At 42.3% G+C, this 13,656-nt stretch overlaps 1 protein-coding gene across 1 annotated transcript in view; it reads left to right on the top strand.

The window, feature by feature from the left end:
- The window catches only part of LOC102457264 (vitellogenin-2-like), a 40,035-nt gene that overhangs the window by 11,224 nt on the left and 15,155 nt on the right, over nucleotides 1-13,656 (top strand). Inside the window, exons 11-23 of the mRNA XM_025183180.2 lie at nucleotides 111-329; nucleotides 3,233-3,450; nucleotides 3,569-3,666; nucleotides 4,130-4,254; nucleotides 4,810-4,911; nucleotides 5,401-5,520; nucleotides 5,623-5,812; nucleotides 6,226-6,319; nucleotides 7,192-7,377; nucleotides 10,059-10,200; nucleotides 11,198-11,378; nucleotides 11,466-11,641; nucleotides 13,265-13,612. Of these exons, the coding sequence (XP_025038965.2) occupies nucleotides 111-329; nucleotides 3,233-3,450; nucleotides 3,569-3,666; nucleotides 4,130-4,254; nucleotides 4,810-4,911; nucleotides 5,401-5,520; nucleotides 5,623-5,812; nucleotides 6,226-6,319; nucleotides 7,192-7,377; nucleotides 10,059-10,200; nucleotides 11,198-11,378; nucleotides 11,466-11,641; nucleotides 13,265-13,612 (2,199 nt within the window). The remainder of the gene's footprint in view (nucleotides 1-110; nucleotides 330-3,232; nucleotides 3,451-3,568; nucleotides 3,667-4,129; nucleotides 4,255-4,809; nucleotides 4,912-5,400; nucleotides 5,521-5,622; nucleotides 5,813-6,225; nucleotides 6,320-7,191; nucleotides 7,378-10,058; nucleotides 10,201-11,197; nucleotides 11,379-11,465; nucleotides 11,642-13,264; nucleotides 13,613-13,656) is intronic.

Here is a 13,656-nt window from a genome sequence, read left to right as displayed (position 1 = left end):
AAGGTTCAGCTCAAAGAATAGGGCAAGGTCTTGAAGTGCAAGGTCTAATTCACAGAGGGCAAGGATAGCAATGTACACATCTAATTTACACATTCTTGTTTTGTCTGCAGCCCCTCCATGACCTTGCAGCTGAGGCAATCAGCAAGAACAGTGAAGATGACATGGCTTTGGCTCTAAAAGCAATGGGCAATGCAGGAGAACCAGCCTGTATCAAGCGCATCCTGAAGTTCTTGCCGATATTTTCACCTGCCGCAAAGGCTTTTCCAGTTACAATTTATATTGATGCTGTTTTGGCCTTGAGAAAAATAGCCAGGAAAGATCCTGCAAAAGTAAGTAAAACTATAGTTTAAACAAACTCATTGGACATAAAGAATACGGGATGTAGTACAGATCAAGTCAGTGGCACAGTGTTTGTGAAATCAGTATGCAATATTAGGTACTCACCAGGGCCCACCCAGATTCTCAGCTAGTTTAAATCAACATAGCTACATTAACTTCAGTGGAACTGCACTGATTTGCCCAAACTGAGAATCTGGCTCACATTGTATAAGGTGTCTTCCTCAACCTGTAAGACTGTGTACACAATTAAAATCTCTACCCTGGAAGTGGGCATACATGATGGAGGTTCACCAGGGTTAGCTCCTGGCAGGCTGCTGCTGCTATATTTACCTGCACAGCTGCAGGTATCATGCTTGCAGCTCCTGTTGGCTGCAGATTGCCATTTCCAGCAATTGGGTGCAGTGGGAGGCATTGCAAATTCCCACAGCTCCATTGGCAAGGAACAGTGATCCATGTCCAATGGGAGCTGCAATTGCCGATACCTGCAGCTGTGCACATAAATATAGCAGTGGGGGCCCACCAGGAGCTAACCCATTTGGACTGGATTCGTCTTTCGGACAGGTATTTACCACCCCTGCTCTACCTTTGACCTTGCTCTCATTGAAATCAAGAAGAGTTTAGCCGTTAACTACAGTTTAAGTGAGTTTTAGCTCAAAATAATTTATGAATTGTGATCAAAGTTCATGGCAGTAGAAACAGTGCTGCAATATACCATGCTGTGCCTGAGACTTTAAAATTAAGACAAGAAGTGGTCCTATTTTAATTCAGAATGAGTACAATTTTGTTAAATAATTTTAGCATGATGTTCAAAATTGGCTCCATTTTCCATGCTTGTTGATTGTTTTGTTTTTAGCACTGCTAGGAAATGCATATGGGATGGATCCCCAGCTGGTGTAAAGTAGCATGGGCCCACTTAGCCCTTGTGGTGTATCTATAGCAATTTATACAGCTGCGGAGCAGCCCTTAGCTCTTCACATATATAAGGCTGGGCATAGATAATAGATCGGTGCATAAGGTGAAAGTTGATATATGCAAGGAAGGATATATTAAAAAACCACATAAAATTATATAATCAGTTTTACAGAGGTTCTTGATCATTCAGTTGCTGTCCACTCAAAGCTCACACTGACATCAGTGGAATTTTCAATAGGTGGCATTCCAAACAGTAAAACTATAAAAAAGTAATGAGCATAGGCACTATCTTGTTTTTTAGGATTGTTTATCAGAATTATTCTCCAGATGAAAAAGAATACTGCTTACTACACTATATGTTGTGATTTTTTATTAACTTAAATAATATGGTTAGAGGGAATAATATAGGGGAGAGAGAGAGAGAGAAAGAGAAAGAGAGAGTTAATCCATTGTTTGTATGTCTGTACCTTTATACAGTGCTCATTACTGTAGTATTGAGTGACTACAATCTTTGTACGGAAGTTCCACTGATAGCAAGTTGTGTAAGCCATGGTGAATACAAATTGCTTTGATTCTTCTCTAATTGCACACAACATACTCCCCTCTGATGCCAGTGGGAATTAGAATGCAGGACAATGTAGCACTTTAAAGACTAACAAGATGGTTTATTAGATGATGAGCTTTCGTGGGCCAGACCCACTTCCTCAGATCAAATAGTGGAAGAAAGTAGTCACAACCATATATACCAAAGGATACAAATAAAAAAAATGAACAAATATGAAAAGGACAAATCACATTGCAGAACAGAAGGGGGATGCGGGGGGGTGGGAAGGGGGAGGAAGGAAGGTAAGTGTCTGTGAATTGCTGATATTAAAGGTAGGGAGAGTGGGATGTTTGTGAGTTAATGGTATTACAGGTGATAATTGGGGAAACTGTCTTGGTAATGGGTGAGAAAGTTCAAAGTCTTGTTAAGTCCTTGTTGGCAAGTGTCGAATTTTAACATGAATGACAGTTCAGAGGATTCCCTTTCAAGTGCAGATGTAAAAGGTCTTTGTAGCAGAATGCAGGTGGCTAAGTCATTTAGAGAGTGTCCTTTCTGGTTAAAGTGGCAAGAAACTGTTTTCTCTTTGTGATCTTGTCTAATGCCCACAAAACAGATATCAGACAAGATCACAAAGAGAAAACAGTTTCTTGCCACTTTAACCAGAAAGGACACTCTCTAAATGACTTAGCCACCTGCATTCTGCTACAAAGACCTTTTACATCTGCACTTGAAAGGGAATCCTCTGAACTGTCATTCATGTTAAAATTCGACACTTGCCAACAAGGACTTAACAAGACTTTGAACTTTCTCACCCATTACCAAGACAGTTTCCCCAATTATCACCTGTAATACCATTAACTCACAAACATCCCACTCTCCCTACCTTTAATATCAGCAATTCACAGACACTTACCTTCCTTCCTCCCCCTTCCCACCCCCCCGCATCCCCCTTCTGTTCTGCAATGTGATTTGTCCTTTTCATATTTGTTCATTTTTTTTATTTGTATCCTTTGGTATATATGGTTGTGACTACTTTCTTCCACTATTTGATCTGAGGAAGTGGGTCTGGCCCACGAAAGCTCATCATCTAATAAACCATCTTGTTAGTCTTTAAAGTGCTACATTGTCCTGCATTTTGCTTCAACTACCCCAGACTAACACGGCTACCTTTCTATCACTATTCTAGTGGGAATTAGGTCATCCTTATGGCTGAAAGACTGGGCATGTTATTCAAGACAATCTCCCTCTTCTGTTCATTGTGCTTCGACGGTACTTATTGTTGCCCATCAGTGCCCATTGCAAAAGAAGGGTATACTTTCAGTTTTATTCTCCCCATAATAAGTGTGGGTAACTCACCAATGCAAATTGTATTCTTTTAAAGGGAGAATACACCCCTAAGAAGTTATCAGAATCTGAAACTGTGTTTTCCCCCTCCAGGTACAGGAAATTCTTCTCCAGATCTTTGTGGACCATTCACTTGATCCAACTGTCCGAATGATGACTTGTGTTGTCATCTTTGAAACTAAGCCTGCTCTTTCTCTCATAACATCTATGGCCAATGCTTTGCTAAAGGAGAGCAGTTTGCAGGTTGCCAGTTTCACATATTCCCATATGAAGGCTTTGGCAATAAACAGGATCCCACAACTCTATAATGTGTAAGTAAAAAGAGAAGTAAAATTTACCACTGTAAATAGTGATTTCCATTACCATTTTCCAAGTATAAATGCAAAGTGAATTTAGTTACTATGCAGAGTTATTATCCATTTTACTTAGATCTGCTGCTTGCAACATTGCCATTAAACTACTGAGCCCAAGACTTGACAGGATGAACTATCGTTACAGCAAAGTTATTCACATTGGTGGTTATTATCGTGAGTACCAGATATGCATTGGAACTGCTTTGGCTAATATTACACCTTAAAAAATTCCCCCAGAAAAGCCATGAAATCCTATTTTTTTCAACTGAAATCCTGCCATTGAAAGTGGGATTTGTCCAATAGTGGAGTAGGAAAAACATGTAGACTTCCTAAACTATAGATGCCTCAGTTTCTATGGAAAGTGCTACAGATATCTAGACTTCAGCCATGAACTGAGTTTTTTATGTACATCCAATATTCCTAAGGCCTTCTATCTCACCTGTCAGAATGGACATGGTCCGAAAGCCTCCCCCTAGAGACACTTTGCATATAAAGATTGGGCAACGTATAGAAATCAGGGCTGACAGACTCATTACATGATTGCACACAGAAGGTGACTATGCCTTATGTGCCCAAGAAATCAATGGCCACCACAATGAAAACCAAACCTCTTGCTATATTTTGATTTCTGCTGTAGCTGATTATAGGGTTGGTGCAATTGGAAGAGTCTATCTCATGAACAGTCCAAGAAGTATGGTGCCATCTGCAATAATTATGAAACTGAGAGGCTACTATGCAAATACCGCAACTGATTTTGTTGAGGTATGTGTTATATTTAGAACAACAATCAAACTGATATAAATATTTCTCATGGAAGCCTTCTGGATGGACTGTGGCATTTGCTCATATCCCTAAGTGGTGGGTGGTACAGAGGGAAGGCCTGAGACTGGAGTCTAATTGCAATTGTCCTTGGCCTTCTTGGCCAATAGACTCAGATGAGAAAGGCTATGAATGCATTCAGTATGGATATAAATATAACAAAAGAAAGGGAAATCTCATAAGGCTCATTGAATATCTGCCTATAAACTTGAACCATAAGTGCCTTTACACACATATGTGTGTAAAGATTAAATAGTAGGGATTTTCCACTACTCTTTGAGCCAAATCCGTTATTAGATATAAAGATGCAATTTTACTGACTTTAATGGAGTCGTGACTGCTAATTACAATGGTTAAATCTGTCCCTCCATATTTTTTCTCTCCATCATTAATGGGTTAATATAGCTTTCACCTAGTCCAGACTAATTGTTGATACTCCTCCACTCTCTATTTTAACTGTCATATTTTGGTCTGCCTGATTTTATTTATTTTGCATAGGTGGCTCTCCAGTCACAAGGTCTATCAGACCTTGTTAGGAAACAGAATGTCCTATTTGCTGAATATGACACATACAAAAAACTGAAGGTGCTTGAGAAAACGGTATGTGTATTCATTCTTCACATCTGTTTGATTATATGACTGGAATGCCTCTGGCCAAAACTCCCACAGAGATGTTAGTGAATAAGAAATGCAGGAGTAAGACCCAAATGATGTATCTAACCATACACTTGAAGGTTTGGGGGATATTCACGCATGTTTTCACTGTAGATGTGTCAGTGCCTAGCATAAAGGTGCTCTGGTTCTTCATTGGGGCCACTGTAGTTGATCATAATAATTAATACAAAATTGAAAGTGCATGTTAAAATACCATATATCAATTTTTTTTAAAGATTGCTGTGTAGGATTTTTATTAGCATTGTTTTTGTATGTAACCTGCAGTTTACCATGGTCCTTACCCAGGTGCTACATGGGCAAATTTACACTGAGGTCAATAGTAGTTTTGCCTGAATAAACCTAGGTAACAGCCTCACAATTTGACCCAATATTTGTTAACACAGTCCTGTATGTAAAGCAACCTTTTTTCTCTAGCTTCTGGGATGGAAGGAATTGCCTCCTGAAAATCCACTTATATCAGCCTATGTAAAAGCATTTGGTCATGAGCTCGCCTTTGCTGACATCAACAAGGAGTTCATTCAACAGACAGTGAAGGTATTGATTGCCCCTATTTGTCTGTTTTGTCTGAAGGGCTTCATAGCTTCCTTACCCCTCTCCTCCATCCACTTAATCTTCTGGATCTTTGTCCCTTTGTAGGCTCTGACTGAATCATCAGATGGTCACATGTTAGTGAAAAACGTGATCAATCAAATCCAAAGAGGCATTGCAGGACAATGGACACTGGGAATATTGGCAGGAGAAGTTCGGCACATTGTCCCTACCTGTGTGGGTCTGCCCCTGGAACTCAGTTTATATAGCACTGGTGTGATACATGCTGCAGCCAATGGTGAGCTTTGAAAAGCATCATTTAATGGTTCCAACTTAACTTGTAGGAATTTCAGAGTTCTAATCCCAGCTCTAACATGAAATTCTTCTGTAGTCTTGGCAAGACACCTAGCTTCATTGTCTCAGGTTCTCTGTTTCTAGTATGGAGGTAGTAATACAAAACTACATCATACATGGTGTGTGAATTAATTAGCTGGGGATAAATGCTGCCCTTGGATACATGTGCGGAGCACTTGATTCATTACAGTAGGCACTATAAGCAGAAAACTGGGCCCTTCTTAATTCTGTAAAGTGTTCTGAAGATGAAATGGTGCTTCTTCATTGCTAATTATTTGTATTTTAACAAAACTTTCCATTTTGAACCCCTTAATTTATTGTTTTCCCATTGCTATAATTCTTTTCTATCTCTTACAGTTGGTATAAATATTTCCCCCTCTTTATCTGGCAATTTTAAACCTTTGCAGTTCTTTGAGGCCAATATGCAACTTCGTGCTGATATCAACCCCAGGTAAGGAAGACTATATTTGATGATATGGTATAATTTTATGGGATTTGGGATAGTTGAATTATTCATGAGGGTGAAGTCAAGTGTGTGTTACATAGGCCTGTTATTCCACACTTCACCATCATGTTCTATACTTGACACATATATTGCAGAGAGTTTTAAAAAAATATCCTGGAATTAGGCTTTTTTTGTGCATGCACTGCTGGGTGACTTAATTATCATTAACCCAGTTGTACCAGACTAGAGGGAACCATATAAATATCTCTAAACAAGACATAAAATAGTGTTTCTATACTTAAAAATGCCATGATGGTAAAGTCTGCTCTCTCAGGACCTTGCAGTGCTCTGTGTGTGCTAGATCCAAATTGTGAGCTGGGATTCTAACATTTTCCATAAAGTTTCTGATTCTGCCCCTGCAGGGATGAGTGATATCAGATGTAAAATCATGATATTTGACATGTAAAAAAGCTGTTATTGGTGCAGCACTAAATGTGGTTATCCTGGGCCTCAGGCTAGTGGAATTTTGCATGAGGGGTGGGGAATACTTTTGGAGCTCATTATTTTTTTTTTAAATAGCATCTGTTTGGAAGGGTGTAGAGATTACTAATATTAGAATAGGAAATGGGGTGTGGGATGAGGAGTGAAAACAGCAGGTATTAAAATCATGTATCACATGATTCTGCATTTGGTCACATGGATCTCACGTCCACAAATTGGTCGATTGATTGATTGATATTTTGCCTCTTCTTGCAGCAAGCTCTGCTTTCCAAACAGATTATTATATAAAGGAAATTGTATGTTTCAAAATATGCCTGCTAAGCACATGTTTATCAGTTTATATGATTATACATGTTTGTATTTCTCCTCTCTTTCAGCATACACATGCATACAATAGCAATGGTGGGACTCAATACACAGTACTTTCAGAGTGGTCTTGAATTTCATGCCAATTTCCATGCCAACATTCCACTGAAATTTGATGCCAAGATAAACATGAAAGATAAAAGTTTAAAGTTTGAAACAACTCCCTGCCACCAGGAAATGCAGCTAGTCTCTGCAAGGTACAGAAGCTATATTTATTTGGTTTAGTTTTATCTCTTCTGTTCAACTGGTGGTAAATTTCAGTTCCTTTAAACACTTAATGACCTGGAACTAAAGTCCTGACTCTAGGCCAGTGTTTCTTAAACTTTCTAAGACCGAGGAACACCAAACAATTTTTTTATGAGGAACACCAAGGATTTTTGTTGAGCAGAAATAAAATTAACACCCTCTAAGAACTTTTCCCACCATCCTCTTACCCATAGGGGATGAGTTTGGCCCCCACTGAACCCTCTCTCCTCTGGTGCTGGTCTCTTCCTTGCAGGTATCTGCCCTTCTGCTTCACCCCTAGAATCGCCTGGCACCTGCACCCCATCACCCTCCTGGTGCTTCCTCCTTCCCTCACTGCCCCTGTCCCGTTGCCTTCTTTCTCTCTGATGCCCATCCCCTCACCATCCTCTACCCCAGTTCCTCTCATGCCCCTCTGTGCCCTCACACATGACTTGCTCCATCCTTGCCTTCCTTGTGCCCACCCCTCCTTTCAATCCTTCTCCCAGCACTTCCTCATCCCCTTGCTTCCTCTTGCCCCTAATACCCTTCCCCTGTCCTCTCCTGGCATCACCCTGTCCCCTCCACTTTCCCACCCCCACTGACACCTCCCCTACCTCCTCCTGCTCTTTTCCTCCTTGTCTCCGCTTGGCCCCCTGGCATTTGTCTCTCCTCCACTCTGTCCCCGGCCTTGGTGACTTTCCCTTTCTTCTCCTGTCCGGCCCCTTCCCCTCAGAACAAGCTCCTTCCTCTCCCACCCTCTTCCTCCTAGTTCTCTCCGAGCCCCTCCCCACACCTTTTGCCTTCCAGTTTGCAGGGCTGGAGTCTGTGGTTGGGCCCCAGGAGTCCTGGCAGCCCTGGCCCCAGATGCTGCCAAGGCAGGACCGTTTGCCAGGCCTGGAGCTGGGCTGCCCATGGTGCTAATATTAGTGCCACATTCCAGTCCCCGCACCAGCTTTGGCTGCCATTAGGAGGAGCGCGGGGGGGGGGGGGGGGGGAGGAGGGAGGAGGGAGGCAGAAAGCCCCCACCCTCCCAGATTTGGCTTGTGGAGTGCGGCAGAGCGAGTGGGTCCATGCACTTCCACTCCCCCAACAGAGTGGGAAGGGGTGGGGGGGAGAAAGGGCCATGCACAGAGCACACTGGCAGGACCCAAACATACCCCACTCTGCAGCGCTCCAGCTGGGCTCTGTGTGGTCTCTGCTGAGACTCTGGTGGCAGCCCTGAGAAGTGGCTCATCGGCTCCAACCAGTGCACCTCCCCTTCCAGCAGCAGGGGCAGCCACCTGTGAATGGAGGAGCCGGGCTGCCGGTGCATGGCAGAGGCAGTCCTGCAGTGGGAGGGAAGGGCCACGCAGTGGTGGGAGGGGTTTGCCAGACAGTGGCGCGTGCTGCATGGGAGCTCGGAGCTCTGGACACTGAGTGCCACCGGCAGCAGCCCTGGCTGCCCACGCAAAGCACCAAGGGAGCCTCCTACATGCTGGGTGGAGGTGGGGTGTTTTTGCTGCACCGTGCTAGTGCTGGGTATCTTTAAATCCGGGACTGTCCCAGAAAAAAAGGGACATATGGTCACCATATCTTTGCAGCACACCTCCGACTGCCTTGCGGCACACCAGTGTGCCACAGAACACAGTTTAAGAAACACTGCTCTAGGCAATGAAGCCCTTGAAGGTTTTGCCTATGTAAGGGCTACTGGATCAGATCCATTGCAGTTTTGATGGCTGAACAGAAGTTAACTCATAGAACAATTGCCATTATTTTACTCCTCATAATCCTTTGTTTGGCTCATACAGAACGGAATGATTCTAACATTCCATTTATCTCATGCTTTCAATATCTAGAAATATGCAACATTTTAAATTGAACTGTCCACATTAAGCAGCATGCTGTAATTAACCAAAAATAGCCCAATGGAGAGCCATTGTTCAGAAAAGTATTGTGTCTTGAACTGTACTCAGTAGGGCAGTAAATTTAAGTTTTGGTTGGAGGGCCACCTGAGAGAAGGAGTTCCAGAAGAGACAGAGGTGATGATTAGACCGAAAGTGCCCAACAACTCTTCATGTCACCAGAATGCCCTCAAAACACATCATTTCATCTCAGCGGTTTCGATGGGACTTAGAAACAGAGACAATCTCTAAAAGAGCTAGCTCCAAATCACATAGGGCTTGGCAGGCTAGAACCAAGACCTTAGACTTCAACCAGAAGTAGATGAGGAGCCAGAGTAGTACACGGAGAGCAGTTGCAGTGTGCATTTCACTGTGTGGGTGAAGGGCAGTTTCAAGTGGAGTGCATTGCAGTTATCCAATCTGGACATGACAGAGGCAGTATCTGTGTCAAGGTCATCAAGGAGGGACAATAGATTACCATGGTTATTCACAACTAAAACAAAGCACTGTGAGATGTGCTGGTTACATGGGAATCCAACAGCAACAGAGCCCCATCAGCCCCAAGGATGTGGACATTTTTGAAAAGGGGTAAGTAGATTCCACAACAAACAGAGCAGTCAAAACACTTGTTATTTCTTCAGATTGCTTTCTTCTGCCAACTGCCATCAGCTTTATCTCTTCTCGATTTAAAATAGCAGGTCCATGAAAAGTTAGAATGAAGTATATTGTCAATAGAATCACTTGCCAGTAGTGTATCATGCCTATCCCCACAGGACTAAAGTTTATGCTATTTCAAGAAATGTGGAAGAGATGACGTCAGTAAGGAGATCAGTTTTGCCAGAAGAAGCTGCATTGGATGTCTCTGAGCAACATTTTAAATCCCCCAAAAGGACTTCAAGAAATCGTGCCATCGTGGTAATTCATACTCCCGTGTTTGTATCATTTAGATAGGTAGCTAGATAATGAAACTGATTTAAAGAAGTGCTGAGCTCCCATAACACCTGTTGAAATTAGGGGGAGTTAGGTGTTCAGTCTTCTGAACATCTAAGATCTGAAACTGGTCTTGATATACATGGCCGCAGTAGAATGTAATGGGTCAAGAGATGGAATTCTTACCTGTGGTCTGCTCATTCCTCTCATGTATGTGCAGAGTAGACTCTAGGGCTATGTCTAGACTGCAGGCTTCTTTCGAAAGAGGCTCTTTCGAAAGCATCTTTCGAAAGAGCCTCTTTCGAAAGATCGCGTCTAGACTGCAGGCGGATCTTTCAAAAGCGAAATCCGCTTTTTCGAAAGAGAGCACCCAGCGAGTCTGGATGCTCTCTTTCGAAGACGGCCTATTTACATTGAAGAACGCCTTCTTTCGAAAGAGGAACTTTCGAAAGAAGGCGTTCTTCCTCGTAAATTGAGGTTTACCGCCATCGAAAGAAAAGCCGCGTTCTTTCGAATTAATTTCGAAAGAACGCGGCTTGAGTCTGGACGCAGGGGAAGTTTTTTCGGGAAAAGGCTACTTTTCCCGAAAAAACCCCTGAGTCTGGACACGGCCTAGGTGTGCATATCTGGCTGTTTCTTCACAGTAGGAGGGATCATCCATATCTATGGTGCTCTCTTTCTCTTCCCAGTACCCCACAGAAAGGCTTCCCTGGGCCATCAGATCCACATGGAAGGTGTCGGCCTCAGGCAGTATTGGGAGGGCAGGCAATAAGATTTACATTTTGCTTCCCAAGCCCGGTGGGAATCAGCGCAAATGACAACACAGCCCGAGGCTCTGCTTTGCTAAGTGCCCTTCATGCTTGGGAATCCACTTTAAGAGAAGCTCTGGGACCAATTTTTGAGTCACTTTTACTTCCCTCCATTAAACATGCCATGTTTCTGTTTAATGCAGCAAAGAACAGCTTCTGATAAATTTTCCTAGGGCTCAGAAGAGAAATTTCATCACAGAGCAAAGTCTTATACACGAGTCTTTTGTGGCAAATTACAAAGTTTGGGTTGCCAAACCTGCCTTAATCTCCAGTTCCAAGATGCTGCATTCTTAAAAGATACATTTCTACACTGGTTGGTTGGAGAACGTGAAGTCAAATTAGTTTTGAAACCAGGTACAGTGTTATGCACACATTTTTCACTTTATCTGCATTAGTGCAGCTAAAGCAGTATATTCCTTAATGCATGTGTCTGGTGTGCAGTCCATACAGATGCTGCTATTGCCAAAATACAGCTAGAGTTTCAGGCAGGATCCAGAGCAGCTTCCAGAATAATCCAGATGGTAACCCCAGTGTCAGAGGAAGATGATGATTCAGCTCTAGATGATGCGGTTCAAACGAAACTGAAGAAAGTCCTAGGAATTGAAAATATATTTAAGGTAATTGACTTTGGTTTGAAATTAATGTTAATTGAACAATAACAAAAAATACCAATCAACCAACCAACATAAATGGTTCTGGAAAATTTGATAGAAGTCTGCAGAATTTTTTTTTTAAAACCCAGAGTTTGATTTAGTTAGAATTGTAAACATTTTCTAAAGAGCACGCAAAGTATATGCTGAAGAGACAGGTAGGTTAAGAATGTTAAAATAAAAAGCAAGAAAAGAAGAGTTAAAAGCGTAATGAAATCAGACTATTCAGTATTTCATTAATACATTTCGAATAAAGGAGTTGTTTGTTTGGATATTGTAGTTATTCATAGAGGGCTGGTCGGGATTTACTGCCGAGATGTCCTCACATGACTCTGGTTCTGTTGACGATGATAACCAGAAGGCTGCTTCTGTGTGTGCTCAGTGATGTGTGCCATGTCAACTTGTGCACTTAGTCTCCATAGCAGATCCCAAGAGAGCCCCCAAAGAACACAAACCAGATAAAGATTGAAGGTGCTGGGCCAGGTTTATTGTAAAGCGAAGTACAGTAATAGTTGTCAGTAGACTCTACTGAACCACTATGCATATGTACTTGCTGCAATGGAATGACACAATCAGTGGGAAATTGCCCCCTAGGTCATCCAAAAGCTGTCCCCCAAGACACCACCTTATATACAGGTACAACAAGTCACACCTCACTGCTGATGTATCAGGTTGCCACTCTCTGACACTACTTAGATACAACCCATCACCCGGTACCTCGTGGTTTGATTAGATCATCTCTATCCATCATGCTGTCATTTTAGACTCTTTCCTGAATCTGAGTCTGTATCTGTGAGGAGTGGGTACCACAGACTTTTTTAATGAGCTAGTGATATCATGGGTTTTCCACTTATCACTAGTACCAATTATTGTTCTGCACCTGGGCCTATTACCAATTAGTGTTTAGTACTCTCAGCCCTATTTGTGCCAAGTTCTGTGAGCTGAGGCCTGCCTCTTGCTCACAGCTTAGTTTTGCTTTATGTTAGCTATGTTTTGTCCATTGTTAGCTAGGCCTCAGGCCTCAAACCAGGCCTGTGCTGCATTGGCTTATGTTTTAGGCCTTCATCTTACTACAGATATAAACCTTCCTGCTCAGTGTTAATACAAAAAAAACTAGCATTGTGCTAATATATGAGATACTGAATGAGAAATTTACTAGCCCCCCCTCCCCCTTCAGGGCACTCTGCTATAAAGAAGGGTGAGAGCCAAGGGAGAAGTGTGGAGACCTTGGGTTTCTAAAACGCGTCCTCTGTGTCCTACCCTATCCTACATCTGAAAGGCTAGGTTTACAGGGCACAGTGCTAACCCTGTGTCAAGAGACAGGACTAACTCTGCCCAATGGTTTGGAGGAAGAATCACAAAATCCCTTAGATTGTTTCTAACATAAGGGAATAGAAGGTGTAAATATTTTCCCTGTGACACATGATATATAATTCCCAAAGCACTGAAGTTGTTATTTCTGGATCACCAGGTACATGCAAATAGTTTTAAATTGAATAACATTCCACTGAAGATGATAGAAACTGAATTTTAAAACTTTTCCTTGATAACATATAATTATTTTAAAGTAATATTTGGTTGGACTTGCAGGCTGCCAACAGAAGTGCACATCAGCACCTTAAGAAGCAAGCCACCAGGAAAGATAAAGCCAAAATTGCAGAAATTCAAGCAGATCCAACTGCTAAATATCAGTCCAGCTCATCCTCATCCTCATCCTCATCAGCATCTTCCTCCTCCACCTCTTCTGTTGGCGACAAATACAGGAATAAAGACACGAAAGACAAAATATGGCAACGTAGACAAAGGGAAGGAAGTTGTGGTGGCAGCAGCAGCACCAGAAGCTGTAGTAGCAGTGAAGAAGACCATTCTGCAAACACAGAGCAGCACCTGGTTAGGAGCTGGAGCAGCAGCAGTGACAGCGAGTATTCCAAAAAGCAGGTAACTTATTCAGACTTTTTAAGATCCATGTGACTTATATTTCT

This window comes from Pelodiscus sinensis, chromosome 9 (genome assembly GCF_049634645.1).
Source record: "Pelodiscus sinensis isolate JC-2024 chromosome 9, ASM4963464v1, whole genome shotgun sequence".
Classification (NCBI taxonomy): domain Eukaryota; kingdom Metazoa; phylum Chordata; order Testudines; family Trionychidae; genus Pelodiscus; species Pelodiscus sinensis.
Note: the sequence above shows the minus strand (reverse complement) of the source record. Positions and strands in the feature narration are given on the sequence as shown.